This window comes from Kogia breviceps, chromosome 4 (genome assembly GCF_026419965.1).
Source record: "Kogia breviceps isolate mKogBre1 chromosome 4, mKogBre1 haplotype 1, whole genome shotgun sequence".
Classification (NCBI taxonomy): domain Eukaryota; kingdom Metazoa; phylum Chordata; class Mammalia; order Artiodactyla; family Physeteridae; genus Kogia; species Kogia breviceps.
Window position 1 is genome coordinate 112,287,689 of NC_081313.1, and position 14,842 is coordinate 112,302,530.

General features: G+C 35.3%; 1 protein-coding gene across 5 annotated transcripts in view; it reads left to right on the forward strand.

Moving 5' to 3' along the window:
- DDX46 (DEAD-box helicase 46) overlaps positions 1–14,842 on the forward strand; it is a 53,053-nt gene that overhangs the window by 11,219 nt on the left and 26,992 nt on the right. For all 5 annotated transcript variants that reach the window (XR_010840241.1, XR_010840242.1, XR_009335264.2 and 2 more), the window contains exons 6-13: positions 246–397; positions 1,433–1,546; positions 2,914–3,079; positions 3,795–3,915; positions 4,485–4,660; positions 5,597–5,718; positions 7,066–7,144; positions 8,942–9,024. Coding sequence is in view for 2 of the 5 variants with exons in the window: in XM_059059913.2 (XP_058915896.1) it covers positions 246–397; positions 1,433–1,546; positions 2,914–3,079; positions 3,795–3,915; positions 4,485–4,660; positions 5,597–5,718; positions 7,066–7,144; positions 8,942–9,024 (1,013 nt within the window). In the remaining 3 variants the exon portion in view is untranslated. The remainder of the gene's footprint in view (positions 1–245; positions 398–1,432; positions 1,547–2,913; positions 3,080–3,794; positions 3,916–4,484; positions 4,661–5,596; positions 5,719–7,065; positions 7,145–8,941; positions 9,025–14,842) is intronic.

Below are 14,842 nucleotides of genomic sequence, written 5' to 3' on the forward strand. Positions count from 1 at the left end.
CTTCCTCTTTTCAGTTTAATAATTTATAATTTATTTCTTTTATTATTAGTATTATTCAAAACTAATACCTGCTGGCTTTAAAACCTTGCCAGTGTGAGTATTTGAACTGCGTTGTGCCTGGGTTAATTGGTAAGGAAGGTGTTTGGATAGTTAGAGAAAAGGCTTTAATGGGGGTTGTGTGGTCTCATTGTGAAGTATTTCCTTTTGAAACACAAATTCAAAGAAAGTGTATTCTAATATTTTAGATGATGAAGATGATCCTGCAGAGGCTGAAAAGGAAGGAAATGAAATGGAGGGTGAGGAGTTAGATCCATTAGATGCCTACATGGAAGAAGTGAAAGAGGAAGTAAAAAAGTTTAATATGAGAAGTGTGAAAGGTGGTGGGGGAAATGAAAAGGTATGGAATTTTCTCCTCTTTTTAAAGATTTACATTCCTAATTGGGTAACTTGAATTCATTGTTGCATTGACCTACTACTGACATGCATGGCTTTATAAAGTTAATGATTTTGTTTCCTTCCCCATCTCAGAAGTGTCAATACTTTTCTAAATAGCAGAGATACTAGTGAACTTTAACTGCAAATGTTCTTTTAGAAGTCACTGTTAACTACCATCATCTTTGTTTAGTATTTTTTCTTACTTGCTGCCTTCTCAGTAGGTCCTCTTCAATAAGCCCTAAATAGGTCCTTCTCCAGCACTGCCATCTTTTATACTCCTGATCCTCTTTACTCTAGTTTTTCTTTTTCTTAATAGCATTTATTACCTTTTGAAAAATTACATAAATTAATTTTTTGTTGTGTTTATTGTTTGTTCCTTCTTCTAAAAACTTCCCAAGAACAGTGATCTTTACCATACCTGTCTTGTTTATTGATTTATCCTGAGGTCCCAGAATAGTATTTGGCTTGTTGAATGAGTGAAAAGTACCATTTAGTAGTATTTTTAAAATAAATTATATTATATAATATTATATACAATTATATATTATATACTGTATTATCTATATATTAATGTGTTACAAAATATAATGGAATTGTATTACATTTTTTTTTTTTAAGTTTTAAAAAATATTTATTTGGTTGCGTCGGGTCTTAGTTTTGGCATGCAGGATCTTTGTTGCGGCGTGTGGGCTCCTCTAGTTGTGGCACGTGGGCTCAGTAGTTGCGGCATGTGGGATCTTAGTTCCCCAACCAGGGATCAAACCCACATCCCCTGCATTGGAAGGTGGATTCTTAACCACTGGACCACCAGGGAAGTACCTACATTTTTTAATTCAAGCAAGTCAGTAAGGAGAAAGCAGACTACTTTTTGTTTTTTCATTAGGTTGTCACTAACAACTAAGTTAATTCAAATTATAAGTTGTGACAATTATCATTGTGTTTCATTTGGTGTATAATTTGTGTTTCAACTTTACAGTGTTTTATATTCTTTTTTTAGAAGTCTGGGCCAACAGTCACAAAAGTTGTCACTGTTGTCACAACCAAAAAAGCAGTCGTAGATTCTGATAAGAAGAAAGGTGAGCTAATGGAGAATGACCAGGATGCCATGGAGGTAATTCTTCATTAATTTTTATTTATTTATTTATGGCTGCATTGGGTCTTTGTTGCTGTGCGCGGGCCTTCTCCAGTTGCGGTGAGTGGGGGCTACTCCCCGCTGTGGTGCACGGGCCTCTCACTGCAGTGGCTTCTCTTGCTGCAGAGCACGGGCTCTAGGCGCCCAGGCCTCAGGAGTTGTGGCTTGCAGGCTCTGGAGCACAGGCTCAGTAGTTGTGGCACACGGGCTTAGTTGCTGTGCGGCATGTGGGATCCTCCTGGACCAGGGCTCGAAACCGTGTCCCCTGCATTGGCAGATGGACTCTCAACCACTGCGTCACCAGGGAAGCCCCCTTCATTAATTTTTGACTTTGTTCACGATACTGTCCTAGAAGTATTTATAAGAAAGCATTGATGGAAGTGTGCTTTTCAGTTACTCTTAGGAGAAATTCTTGCTATTCTCAACAGTATTGTAGCCGCATATTCAAATTGGTAGAACATTCTAACATCTTTGACCTCTTGCTGTATGCCCACTTTTTTTTTTTTAAATTGAAGTATAGTTGGTTTATAATACAGTGTTAGTTTCAGGTATACAGCAAAGTGATTCAGATATATCTATCTATAGGTATATATACACATATATACACATACACATATACACACCTGTATATATATGTGTTTTTTTTTAGATTCTTTTCCATTTTAGGTTATTACATGATATTGTGTATAGTTCCCTGTGCTATACAGTGAATCCTTGTTGTTTATTTTATGTATAGCAGTTTGTGTCTGTTAGTCCCATACTCCTAATTTATCCCTCCCCTTCCCCTTTCCCTTTTGATAGCCCTAAGTTTGTTTTCTGTGTCTGTGAGTCTGTTTCTGTTTTGCAAATAAATTCATTTGTATTATTTTTTAGATTCCGCATATAAGTGATCTCATATAATATTTGTCTTTCTCTAACTAAATTCACATAGTATGATATACTCTAGGTTCATCTGTGTTGCTGCACAAGTGTATGTCCACTTTTTGATTCCCCCTTGTCCCTCATCAGCTCATCCCAGACATAGAATAGGGAGAGAAGAAATGAAGTGACAGAATAAATTAAATTTTTTTCCTATTAGCACTCATTGTAAAGATTTATATAGAGAAAACTATAGGCAAACTTTTTTAAAGCCATGTTAAAATTATTTTTTAATTTTAGCTTTATATTGTATTATAGCTTTCTATAAGGGCAAAGAAAAAAATAAACTAAGTTGGAAAATTCAGAAAATAAAGCAAAAGCCAAAGAATATTTTCTAGGAGAGGAGGATCTTTAAAACTAGGAATATTTCTTCCCATAGGAGAAAGTAGTAATGCATTTAACTCTTAATTTTTCTTTTTTAATTATAGTATTCTTCAGAGGAGGAAGAAGTTGATCTTCAGACTGCCCTTACAGGTTATCAGACAAAGCAGAGAAAGCTTCTAGAACCAGTGGATCATGGAAAAATTGAATATGAACAATTCAGAAAAAACTTTTATGTTGAAGTTCCAGAACTGGCAAAAATGTCTCAAGAGGGTAGAATTTTTTATTCATTTATTGGTTATTGTGGGAACAGAGGGAGTGCACTTCACCTTGTCTGGGAGGAATGTTTATAGGCCTGTGAGTTGATGCATGAGTAGGAGGAATTTGCCTGGCTTACCTGGAGAAATGAGAGGGAACTAGAAGGCGAGAAGTCATTCTAGAGAGTAGGACAACATCAGCAAAGATTTGGAGCAGTGAGGAATTAGTGTGTTTTTGGAAGCATTTTTAAAAATGAGCAAAAATTAGTTGGGCTCATGTAGTTGAGATCTTTAGCATTGAAAATATTCTTCATGTGAAGTTAGCAAATAAAATATTGTTAACCTTTTCTTATATTTGAGAGTTAGGAACCAATGTGAACCTGTGTGATATTGATAGAATAAGGGTAATCTGGGCAACCCTTGCTTAAAGAACAAGTGGTTATATTACTTGTCAATCATTGTTCTTTTATTGCTGGTACAATTTAAGTCAAAATGAAAGCCAAATTGTAGAAATTGGAGTGTTTCTTTTGTTCCCGATTGGTTGCAACAGTAATCACTTTAGTTGTCTCTCTGAGCTGTTTATTGCTTTGTCATGTAGCTTTTCTATGGAATTATCTTCAGGAGCACTAGAAAAGAATTGAAAATTCTTAATCTTACCATGCCTCATTGAAAAGTAGAAGGCACTAATAGAACAATATTTAAGAGTTTTTAATCTGGATTTTGTTTTGTAGAGGTGAATGTATTTCGGTTGGAAATGGAGGGCATTACTGTCAAGGGAAAAGGTTGCCCCAAACCAATTAAATCTTGGGTTCAGTGTGGGATTTCTATGAAGATCTTAAATTCTCTCAAAAAGTAAGTGTTCAGTGGTTGTCCACATTTTTCAATATCTTGCTACTAAAAATAGCCCTTTACACAAATAATTCCTTTGCTTACATTTTTACTCTAATGGAAAAACTTGATTATTTTTTCTTAAACAGCTTTATTGAGATATAATTTACATACCATAAAATTTACCCTTTAAGTTTACAATTTGATGATTTTTAGTATATTTATGGAGTTGTGCAGTCATTACCATAATCTAATTTTAGAATATTTTCATTATCCCCAAAAGAGGCCTGGATCCATTAGTAGTCAGTTTCTCCTTTCTCCTCCACATTAGGCAACCTCTCATCTACTATTTTTATAGATTTTTCTATTCTGGACATTTCATATAAATAAGATCATACTAATATAGTCTTTTGTGACTGGCTTCTTTCAATTAGCGTAATATTTTCAAATATTTCTACATCATCCATGATGTAGAATGTCTCAGTACTTCATTCCTTTTCATTGTATGGATATACATTTTGGAAAACTTTTACAGTTTGAGGGACCCAGAGATCACAGTTCTTACCTTGTCTTCCTTTGGTTTGCTTTTTAAGGCATGGTTATGAAAAGCCTACGCCAATCCAAACCCAGGCGATTCCTGCTATAATGTCTGGACGAGATTTGATTGGTATTGCCAAGACAGGAAGTGGAAAGACCATTGCCTTCCTGTTGCCCATGTTTAGACACATCATGGATCAGAGGTCCTTAGAAGAAGGAGAGGGGCCAATAGGTACAGTTCCTTTCATTAAACTATTTTTTCAGTTAACAACTTTGTTGTCAGTTAATCAGAAAGACCTGATGCTTTATAATGTTAATTATAACAATAAAGATGTCTTTATGTACATTTCCTTTATAAATTTGGCACTTTGGGGCTGATTTCCCCTTACCAGCAGGTGGAGTGAGAATCTTCAGAGCTCTGGAGTGACATCTCAGAAGTACAAAAACAGCCTCTCCTGGCACAGCTCAGTTTTTAAACTCTGACTCGGCAGGTAGACTCCTCGTGCATCTATCTGTTTATTTATGTTGAGGTTTGTTCTTAGCCCATATCAGTGGATCTATAAACTCAACATAGAAGATTGTAGGGAAGTGTATTTTTCTTTTCTTTTTTTTTTTTGGCCTTAAAAGGCTGTAGTGCCAACATTTCATTCAGGATTAGGTCTTTAGATTCAGTTTTCTTGATTCATTTGGCAGAGATCTCTTCTCCAAATTTGAGTAGGGTTTTGGAAAGTTGTTCAACTCCTGTCTTGGCAACAGAGGGCACAGTATATTTCTCCTCTGTCTGTGCCCCTCAGACCAAGGTTGTTTCCGGAAGCCACGGCATGGCTCTTCAGCACAGTGAGTCACTTGATTATCTTTGCTCTGTGATTTGCAGTTGAGAATGATTTGCATTCTTTTCAACCAAGTATTTTCCTGATGGTTGAGTAAGGTATTTAACTCTCACTTATTTTCCTATAGCATGTTCTTAAAACCTTCTTAAAATTATCCTTCACCACAATCTCTGCTATTACAAAACTTTTGAAATAGGATTTTCAAAGGTGCATAAAACAAATGAAAACAAAAATTAGACTAAGATCTGAACTTGATTGCAGAGGTTAAATTTAACACTATAAAGCTTAGCCTCTCAAGAATTTTGGTGGTTAGGCTTTTGACATATTTATCTTTTCAGCTGTCATCATGACTCCAACTCGAGAACTGGCTTTACAAATTACTAAAGAATGCAAGAAGTTTTCGAAGACCTTGGGCCTTAGAGTGGTCTGTGTTTATGGAGGAACAGGAATCAGTGAGCAGGTAGTTATAAAAGGAACATTCAGTTTTTCCAGTCTTTTTAAAAATTGAATGACAATAATGTAAAAGTGATTTTTTGCTTTAGTGTTTTCTGTATTGATTGCTTCTAAAATCTTTAAAATGAGGTGTGAAAATAATAGTAAGAATGGATTACGTTAAAGTTATATTTTAGAATTTTTGAGTCATTTTCATATCTTAGCTTTCCTGTGCTTGTCTTTCCCCACTCGAGGAAGCAGATTATTTTTTCCATTTTACAGATGTTCAGAAAGATTAAGTTGACCAGAGTCTTTAGCTTAGTAAGAGTTTGTCCTAGAATCTAGGTCTATGATTCCTGGACCAACATTTATTTTCTCTAATCTAAATGATATCTTTAAAAGGTGGTTTTGAGTGGGATGTATTAATATCAGAGTTTCTCATCTGCATTCTTAAATGATTTTAGTGAGAATTATTTAAATATACCTTCATTCACTCTCTTTAGATTGGCATTTCTCCATGTGTCTTCTAAAGAATGCTAGTCATCAGATATTTTGCTTTAACTAGAAGAAGGAAAAATACTGGGTTCTGTGGTCAAATAAATTTTGGAAATGTTGGACTATGCAAAGTTAAAATTTTCTTTCCTGCAAGACTTCTTAGTTGTTAATAAGCTAATGTATATTGTGATGCTTAAAAAAACGGAATAAATTAAGTGGCATTTTCTGAACATATTTAACCCCAAAACCCTCTCTGAGGACTTGTCTTCTCAGATTTTAGACACATCTTGGGAATATTTGCTTTTGTTATCCCAATGCTATTTTAAACACTGGAACTTAGTTTTCTAAGTATATCTGTGTCACTTTTTTTGGCCGTAGCCTATAGTAAATACAGTTACAAAATAAGCTGGTACATGCATGCATATTTATATGGAAGTCAAACAAAGTTTTATGATGTCTAACAAAGTCTGATGTTTTCCATTCTATTTCATTTTTAAAATGCAGGTTGTGACTTAACTGATTTTGTGATTCACTAATGGAAACAAATCTGAATTTGAAAAACATTGATCTATCAAATTTCTTTATTTACTCTCTCATATTTTTTTCTTGGTTTTGCGGAGTTGTGTCAAGTTAAAATTGGTAAAAACCTCTGGTTTTCATTGATTTCGAAGTTACAGCATCATGTGGTCTTTCTGCTGCTTCCTATTCCTTTAGTAGTGCTCCAGCATTCCAAAGAATTAAGCAGGAGGCTTTGGTGTCTTCTAATCAGACCTGGCTGTCTTACCTTATGGAGCTCTGCAAGGACCTCAGTCAGTATTTTCAAGTCTGTAAAGAAGAATTAGTGATAAATACACTATAAGATTTCATCTTTTCTTATTAGATTGCTGAGCTGAAAAGAGGTGCTGAAATTATTGTTTGCACACCTGGTCGAATGATTGACATGTTAGCAGCTAACAGTGGTAAGTCAGGGGTGTTGGGGTTTTTTTGTTGTTTTTGTTTGGTTTTTTGTTCTCTTTTCTCCTTTTTGAATTCTGTACATTTTTGTTAAAGCAGATACAAGAAACAAGAAACCACCAAAGGGTTTCTACATTTCTTCTTGAAGCTGTAATATCTTGAAATTTGTATTGTAACAAGCTTTTGTTGCAAGTATTCATAATATTTTTGCAATTTAATTAAAAATTTTTTTTCACAACTACTCCATCTGATTTTTTTTTTTTAGCACTTAATGTGGATTCTTAATTCAATTTTGGCCTAGCTTTGCTTTTAAAAGTGTGGGGGACTATTTTTTTTTTTAATTGTACAATTTAGACATTTTCTCCATAGGAGCTAGTACTTTCTTACAATACTAGATAAGTTAAGATCTTGCAGCTTCAAGAAAATTTATCTTTTGTAAATTTGCATGTTTTTAGCTGAAATATTGTGCTTTGTTAAATTATTCCCTATCAAAACTGTTACTAAACTGTTGACATTATTTAACTTCTGTGGAGAAAGGCCCTTCAAGATTTATAGAACTGGGCTTCCGAGACTTAAACCATCAAAGGTAGGTAATTTAATGCTGTTCCCAATCTTGCAAAACTAATTGGGGCTGCACATGTTAGTATGGAATACTTAAATATTAGGAAGCATTTATTTTGGCACATTTCTGTTTTTTGAAGAAAATGCTTTCAAAGGTTTCCATTGTAGTATTCAGTATATATATATCGTAGAGTATTTAAAACTTTGAGTAATGCATGTTTCTAATAGCATTTTGCTTGGATTTCTGTGTACACTTAATTCTAATTCTACATGAAGTTGGTAAAGTGACACTGGTATTGATAAGTCATTGTGCTTGTATAGCATATGAAAAGTTTTGGGTTGAATGCTGATGAAATAATTCCTTGTTTTTTCTCAATGCTGCATTGATTGTCTCCTCCTGAAATTCATCTTGATTAATTTTATCTTTTCCCTTTATCTGTCCTTTTGGTTTATATTTAATAACTGTTTTATACATGTTTTTGCCAGGTGATTGAATCAACAATTGATAGAAATGCTTGTGTTAATCCTTTAGAAAGGGTTTCCTGTCTGTGTATTTAGTTTTTTCTGGCTAAGAAGCCAGTTGCATTTATTTAAACCAGTGGGAGCACTGTGTAAAATAGGATTTGCATCTTTGTGTAGAAAAATGTATCTATGTAATACATTGATTTTTAAAATTTTTGTGTAATGTTAGTTACCTAGTGATACTGAATAGCTTCTTATTTGTTTTGACATGCCCGTTTGAAGCTTCTAACTGTATATAAGTAGGTTATGTACTACATAAAGTATTGTAAAGAGAGATTTTCTGCGTCTGAAGTAGTTAGCACTGGAACTTGCTTTCCACACATACGCTGTAATCTCTAATATGTTTTTTCCTAGGTGATGCTGTCAGATAATGGCTGATGTGGCTCGATGCTCCATCTCAGTCTTAGTTTTATGATGTGTTTTGGAGAGGGCTGTTTTCTGAATTTTACAGGTTCTTCAGGCCCTATGATGGTATGCAAGAGACGAGTTTGACAAAATAAAGGGCCTCATATACCCATTGTCAGAAAGTATTTGCCAGTAGATTAAGATATTGTAAACCAAAATTTCTTTTCACTGTTTAAAGATACCTAACTCTCCCCTCTGGTTAAGTCAGGCATTTTAGTTCCCTTTACAGTTTTTTAAAGATTTTGGTAGTCATAAAATGAATTGTGACTGATTTTTAGTTTTCTTTTTGTCTTTATTTTTTTTCCTCATGTTAGGTCGCGTTACAAATCTTCGAAGAGTGACTTATGTTGTTTTAGATGAAGCAGACAGAATGTTTGACATGGGTTTTGAACCACAGGTATTTATTAAATTTCTTAGTGTTTTGAACTATAAAGTAAACCTTGTAACTGCCATGAGCATGAAATATTTGTATGGTTTCTGAAATTCTCACACATTTCTGTTGTGTGGTGATGCAGTGGATTGAGGACATAGGGAATTGAAGTAGATATTTATGTTTTAGATTCTTCAGTAAACTTATTCAGGAGGTATTTGTGTAGGCTTTCCTAAGCCATGTAAAACCATCATTGGTAAAATTAGAAGTGGAGTCCTAATAGACACTTAGCTTTCATATTTTATAATTTTCATTGTACTTCCAAATAAATTGCTTTAATTCATGCTTTTCACTACCTCATGATCTAGATAGCACAGGTTGTTTACATTCTCCAAATCTAAAATCTAAGGCCCAAAGCATTTGTCTAGCTTAGATTTTATATTCTTCATATGTTTCCTTCAATACAAAATTTTAGTGATAAAAGCCTAAAGGCTACCAAAAAAAAAAAGCCTAAAGAAAAACATGTTAAACGGTGGTAGAGGGACTTCCTTGGTGGTCCAGTGGGTAAGCCTCCATGCTTCCAATGCATGGTGCCCAGTTTCGATCCCTGGTTGGGGAACTAGATCCCGCATGCATGCTGCAACTAAGAGCTGGCATGCCACAACTAAGACCCGGTGCAACAATCAATCAATCAACCAGTCAATAATTAATTAATTAATTAATTTTTTAAAAAGGCAGTAGAAATTTTTCTTAGCAAGAGGAGCTGTATGAGTAGTCAGTGTGCTATGGATGTCAAAAAAATGCTTTTAAATGACAAACTGTAGTAATGGAAATGGAATATTGGGAAGGGATATGGTTAAAGTGTTCATTCTTTTCCGTTTATTCATGTATTCTCCAAAAATGTATTACCTGTCGTATGATAGTGCATGTATTGTGTTTAGATTTAGGGACCACATTCTAAATGAGATACAGAGGAGCATATAAGAATAAACAGGACTATGGTAACACTTGAGCCATGTGAGAAACAGTTAAAGGAATGAGGAATATTTAGCTTGAAGTAGGGGATTTGGTAGCATCCTTTAACTCTTTGAATAAAGTCTATCACATGAAAGAAGCATTAAATTTATCCTTTGGGTCCCAACGAGTTGGACTCGGATAGTGGGGAAGCTATAGGGAGCTTGATCTGAGAGAAATGTGAAAAAGGACTGGATAAGCGTTTTGGGGAGATTAAACAGGTTACTTTGTAGGAGGGAGATATTGAATATGCTTTTTATCTTTGTGTTCTAGTAGAGACAGCAGGTCCATTTGTAGAAAGAGTAGAGAGAGTTGAAGAAGTCAGATGGAATATGGAGCTAGGTGCCCTTTCCCAGTCAGTTCAGTGGTTTTTATCATATTCTTGGAACTTTACAACCATCACCACTATCCAATATCAGAACATTTTCATGCCCCCTCACCAAAACTCTGTCCTAATTAGTTGCTTTTGTTTTGAGTCATATCATTGTGAATTTTAAAAATTCTCCTTTCTATAATGTCTTGTCTTGTCATTCTGGAGGGTGTAAAAATAGATGCATGTGAAAAAAAGAAGAAAAAAAGGTGTATGTGTTCAATCTTTCATTTTTAACCAGAAATTGATATCATGGCTTTTTCTTGGTATATTCCTTTGTTTATGGACTGCTTTTTCAGTAGTGCTTGGAGGTACATTCTTTGAGTCTTTGCATGTCTGGAAAGTCTTTGGTCTACCCTCACATTTATTTGACATTTAGCCAGATATTAGGTGAGGATTATTTTCCCTCAGAATTTCTTTTTGTCTCTATTGGTTTTCTTTCTTCTTTTTCTTTTCTTTTTTAAAAAATATTTATTTATTTATTTATTTGGCTGCACTGGGTCTTAGTTTCGGCATACAGGATCTTTAGTTGTGGCATGTGGGATCTAGTTCCCTGACCAGGGATTGAACCCGGGCCCGCTGCATTGGAGTGTGGAGTCTTAGCCACTGGACCACCAGGGAAGTCCCTCCATTGGTTTTCTTGAGAAATTCAATATTACTCAGTTATTAACCTTTTGTATTTAATTTGTACTTTTTGTCTTGAAACTTTTTGGATCTTTATCCTAATGTTCTATGTCATTTAAGCTTGTTTTCTTCAACTAGTGTCCTGACTACTTGGTGGGTTCTTTCTGTTAGAAACTCAAGTCCTTCCCTTTTGAGAAATTTTCTTGAATTACTTTTTGATGATTTCCTTCTCTTTGTTTTCTGGAACTCTTCTTCTTCTTTTTTTTAAAAATTGTTTTATTTATTTATTTTTGGCTGCATTGGGCTGTCGTTGCTACGTGCGGGCTTTCTCTAGTTGCGGCGAGCGGGGACTACTCTTCATTGCGGTGGTTTCTCTTGTTGCAGAGCACGGGCTCCAGGCACGCGGGCTTCAGTAGTTGTTGCTTGCGGGCTCCAGAGTGCAGGCTCAGCAGCCGTGGCACATGGGCTTAGTTGCTCTGTGGCATGTGGGATCCTCCCGGACCAGGGCCCGAACCCATATCCCCTGCATTGGCAGGAGGATTCCTAACCACTGCATCACTGGGGAAGCCCTGGAACTCTTTTTTTTTTTTTTTTTTTTTTTGCTGTACGCGGGCCTCTCACTGTTGCGGCCTCTCTTGTTGCGGCGCACAAGCTCTGGACGCGCAGGCTCAGCGGCCATAGCTCACAGGCCCAGCAGCTCCGCGGCATGTGGGGTCTTCCTGGACCGGGGCACGAACCCCTGTCCCCTGCATCAGCAGGCGGACTCTCAACCACTGTGCCACCAGGGAAGCCCCGGAACTCTTATTATGTGAATGTTGGACCTTTTGGACTCATCCTTTAATTTTCTTAATTTTTCTTAAGTATTTTGCATCTCTGTCATTTTGCCGTACTAGGAGATTTCCTAAACTCTAAGCTTTCAACCTTTCTGTTGAATTTTAAAATTGTGCTTTCATAGTTTTAATTTCTAAACGTTCTTTTCTCTGAATTTTTATCTTAAATGGCATCCTGTTCTTGTCTCATAGATACAGAAATTTCTTGTTTCCCTGGATATTGATAGTTTTTTGAAATTTTCATCTCCTTGCATAGTCTCTTTCTCCCTTCTTGCTTTTTTTCTTTCTGTTTGCCAGTACATTTGAAAGCTTTAGGTTAAACAGATTCAAGAACACTAAAATAGTCTTACATTTGTTAAAGAAATCAACTTTTAATTTTCCTACAAGGAAAACACCAGTTCCTGACTATTTTTTACTAGCAAGTTGTACCAGACATTCAAAAAGTAAATAATTATGTTCCTAATCATCCTTTATTTCAAAGTTTTAAAAAAGAGGGAATACTCATCAATTTATAAGGTCATTATAATCTTTTACTTTTAAAAGAACTCTGTTAAGGTCTAATTATATACCATAGAACTCACTTAATTAAAGTGTGTAATAAAATGGGTTTTAGTACACATACAGGTTTGTTCAGACATCACCACAATTCAGTTTTAGAAGATTTCTTCCACCAGAAAAATGTCTTGTGCCTGTCTGCATTCATTTCCTATTTCCACCTCAGCCCGATGCAGCCAGTAATTTGCTTTCTGTCTTAAAAGATTTGCCTTTTCTGGACATTTCATATAAATGGAATCATACAGGGAGTTCCCTAGTGGTCCAGTGGTTAGGACTCAGTGCTTTCACTGCTGTAGTCCATGTTCAGTCCCTGGTCAGGGAAGTAAGATCCCGCAAGCCGTGCTGTGGGGGATGGAGGGGGTGGAGAATCATACAGTATACATCTAGCTTGTATTTATTTCACTTATCATATGTCTTTGAGCTTCATTCATGTCCTAGCATTTGTCAGTACTTTATTCCTTTAATTGCTGAGTAATTAATATTCCGTCATATGAATATATATCATATTTTGTTTCTCCATTAGCCAGCTGATGAACATTTGGATTACTTCTATGATTAGGAATAATGCTGCTGGGAACATTTGTATACAAGTCTTTGTATGGACATACTTCTTCGTATATTTTGAATAGATTACCTAAGAGTAGAATTCCTGATTGTATGGTAATTTATGTTTAACTTTCTAAGAAACTGTCAAACTTTTTCATAGTAGCTATTCCATTTTATAGGCCAATATAATATTGATACAGAAATCAAACGTTATGTTACAGTTTTACGTACAATGGTGCAAAACCCCTAAAAAATATATTAAGGAACCAAATATAGCAATGTTTAAAATAGATAATCATATCGAGGTTAGTATCCTTTGGATGCAAGGCTGGTTTAACATTAGAAAAATCAAGTAATGTAATCTACCCTGTTACCAGAATAGAGGGAAAAACCATACTATTATCTCAAATAATGTAGAAAAGCATTTGATAAAATTTCACTGATGGTTTAAAAATTCAGCACACTAGGACTAGTAGCGAGCTACCAGAATAAGCGTATAGCAAACCTTACACCTAATGGTGCAACTTTGAAGCTTTTAACATAAGAAAGAAAATTAAGTAGTGAACACTCACTCAACACTTCGCTGGAGGTCCTAGCACAGTAAGCAAGAAAAAGGTATAGTATTTAGAAAGGAAGAAACAAGTGTTATCTGCAGATGATATCACTATCTTTGTAGAAGACTCAAAATAATCTACAGATAAATTATTAGAGTTGATAAAGAGAATAGTAAAATTTCTGGACACAAAGTCAGTAAAGAAAAGTCATTTGCAGTTCTTTTCCCAATAAGTTAGAAAATGTACTTTAGAAATCATATAAGTCACAAAAGCTTGAAAAAATAAACTTGACAAAGATGTGTAATATGTATCTGGAGAAAACTGAAACTTTACTGGAAAACATTAAAGAGAACTTAACTCTGAAATTTATGTAAAGATCAAGTGGTAAAGACAATCCTCCTGAAGAAGAGAAACAGGATAGGGTGTAAGAGAAGCCACTTCTTGAAAGTCTAGTTCATTCCCATTTTAGGATTTAGTTTTCTTGGGTCTGCTAAGTCAGGTACCACTTAATCAAAATGTTGTTACTATCGTGTCCTATCTTATTTTCTTTGTCTTTGTTGGTTTGTGTAATTTTTTAAAACAATCCCTGTATTTTTACATTTTACAGGTTTTTAAGGGGAAGAGAAGTAAGTGTGTGTGGTCAACACTGAAACATTTTTAACTGAAAATACTGGCATAAGTTTTAAAGCCACCATTTTGGCTGCTGGGTGGAGAATAGATTTTAGATTGGGCAGGAGTAAAGGCAGGAAAACCTGGTAGGAGACAATTGAAATAATCCAGATGAGGGATGGTTGAGGTTTGGACCAGGAGCCCAGGATTTCCACATGCCTTAGGTAGGGCAGCCCCTTTCACAGATATCACATCATCTTTGATTGGAGTAAAAATGTGGTCCTGTGTATTCCTGGCAATACCTTTACCCTTTCCAGTTTCCAGCCACTCACCCGTCTCTCTTGAAACCATCATTAATAATTTTATTCATTATATCTTTTTTTTCTTGTTTATGCCATAAGAATCCTAGAACTCCCTGATTCCGCCAGGGCTCTTTTGACACTGAGGTAGTTAATTGGTACCTGTATCCCACTCCCTCAACAGTATGTCCACCATCATTGTTCTTTTTTTTCCTGTAGCTCTTATCACCATTTGTAACATAATATATTTGTTTATCCATCCTCATTAGAATATAAGCTCTATTAAGACAAGTTTTTCTCTATTTTTATTGCATATTCCAAGCACTTAGAACAATGCCTGGCACATAATGGTTGCTCAGTAAAAATGTGTTGAATAAATGAAGGAAAACAGAAATGGCAATGAGGAATAGTTGCATTGTAGGTTTAGTTTGAAGATCAAGACTA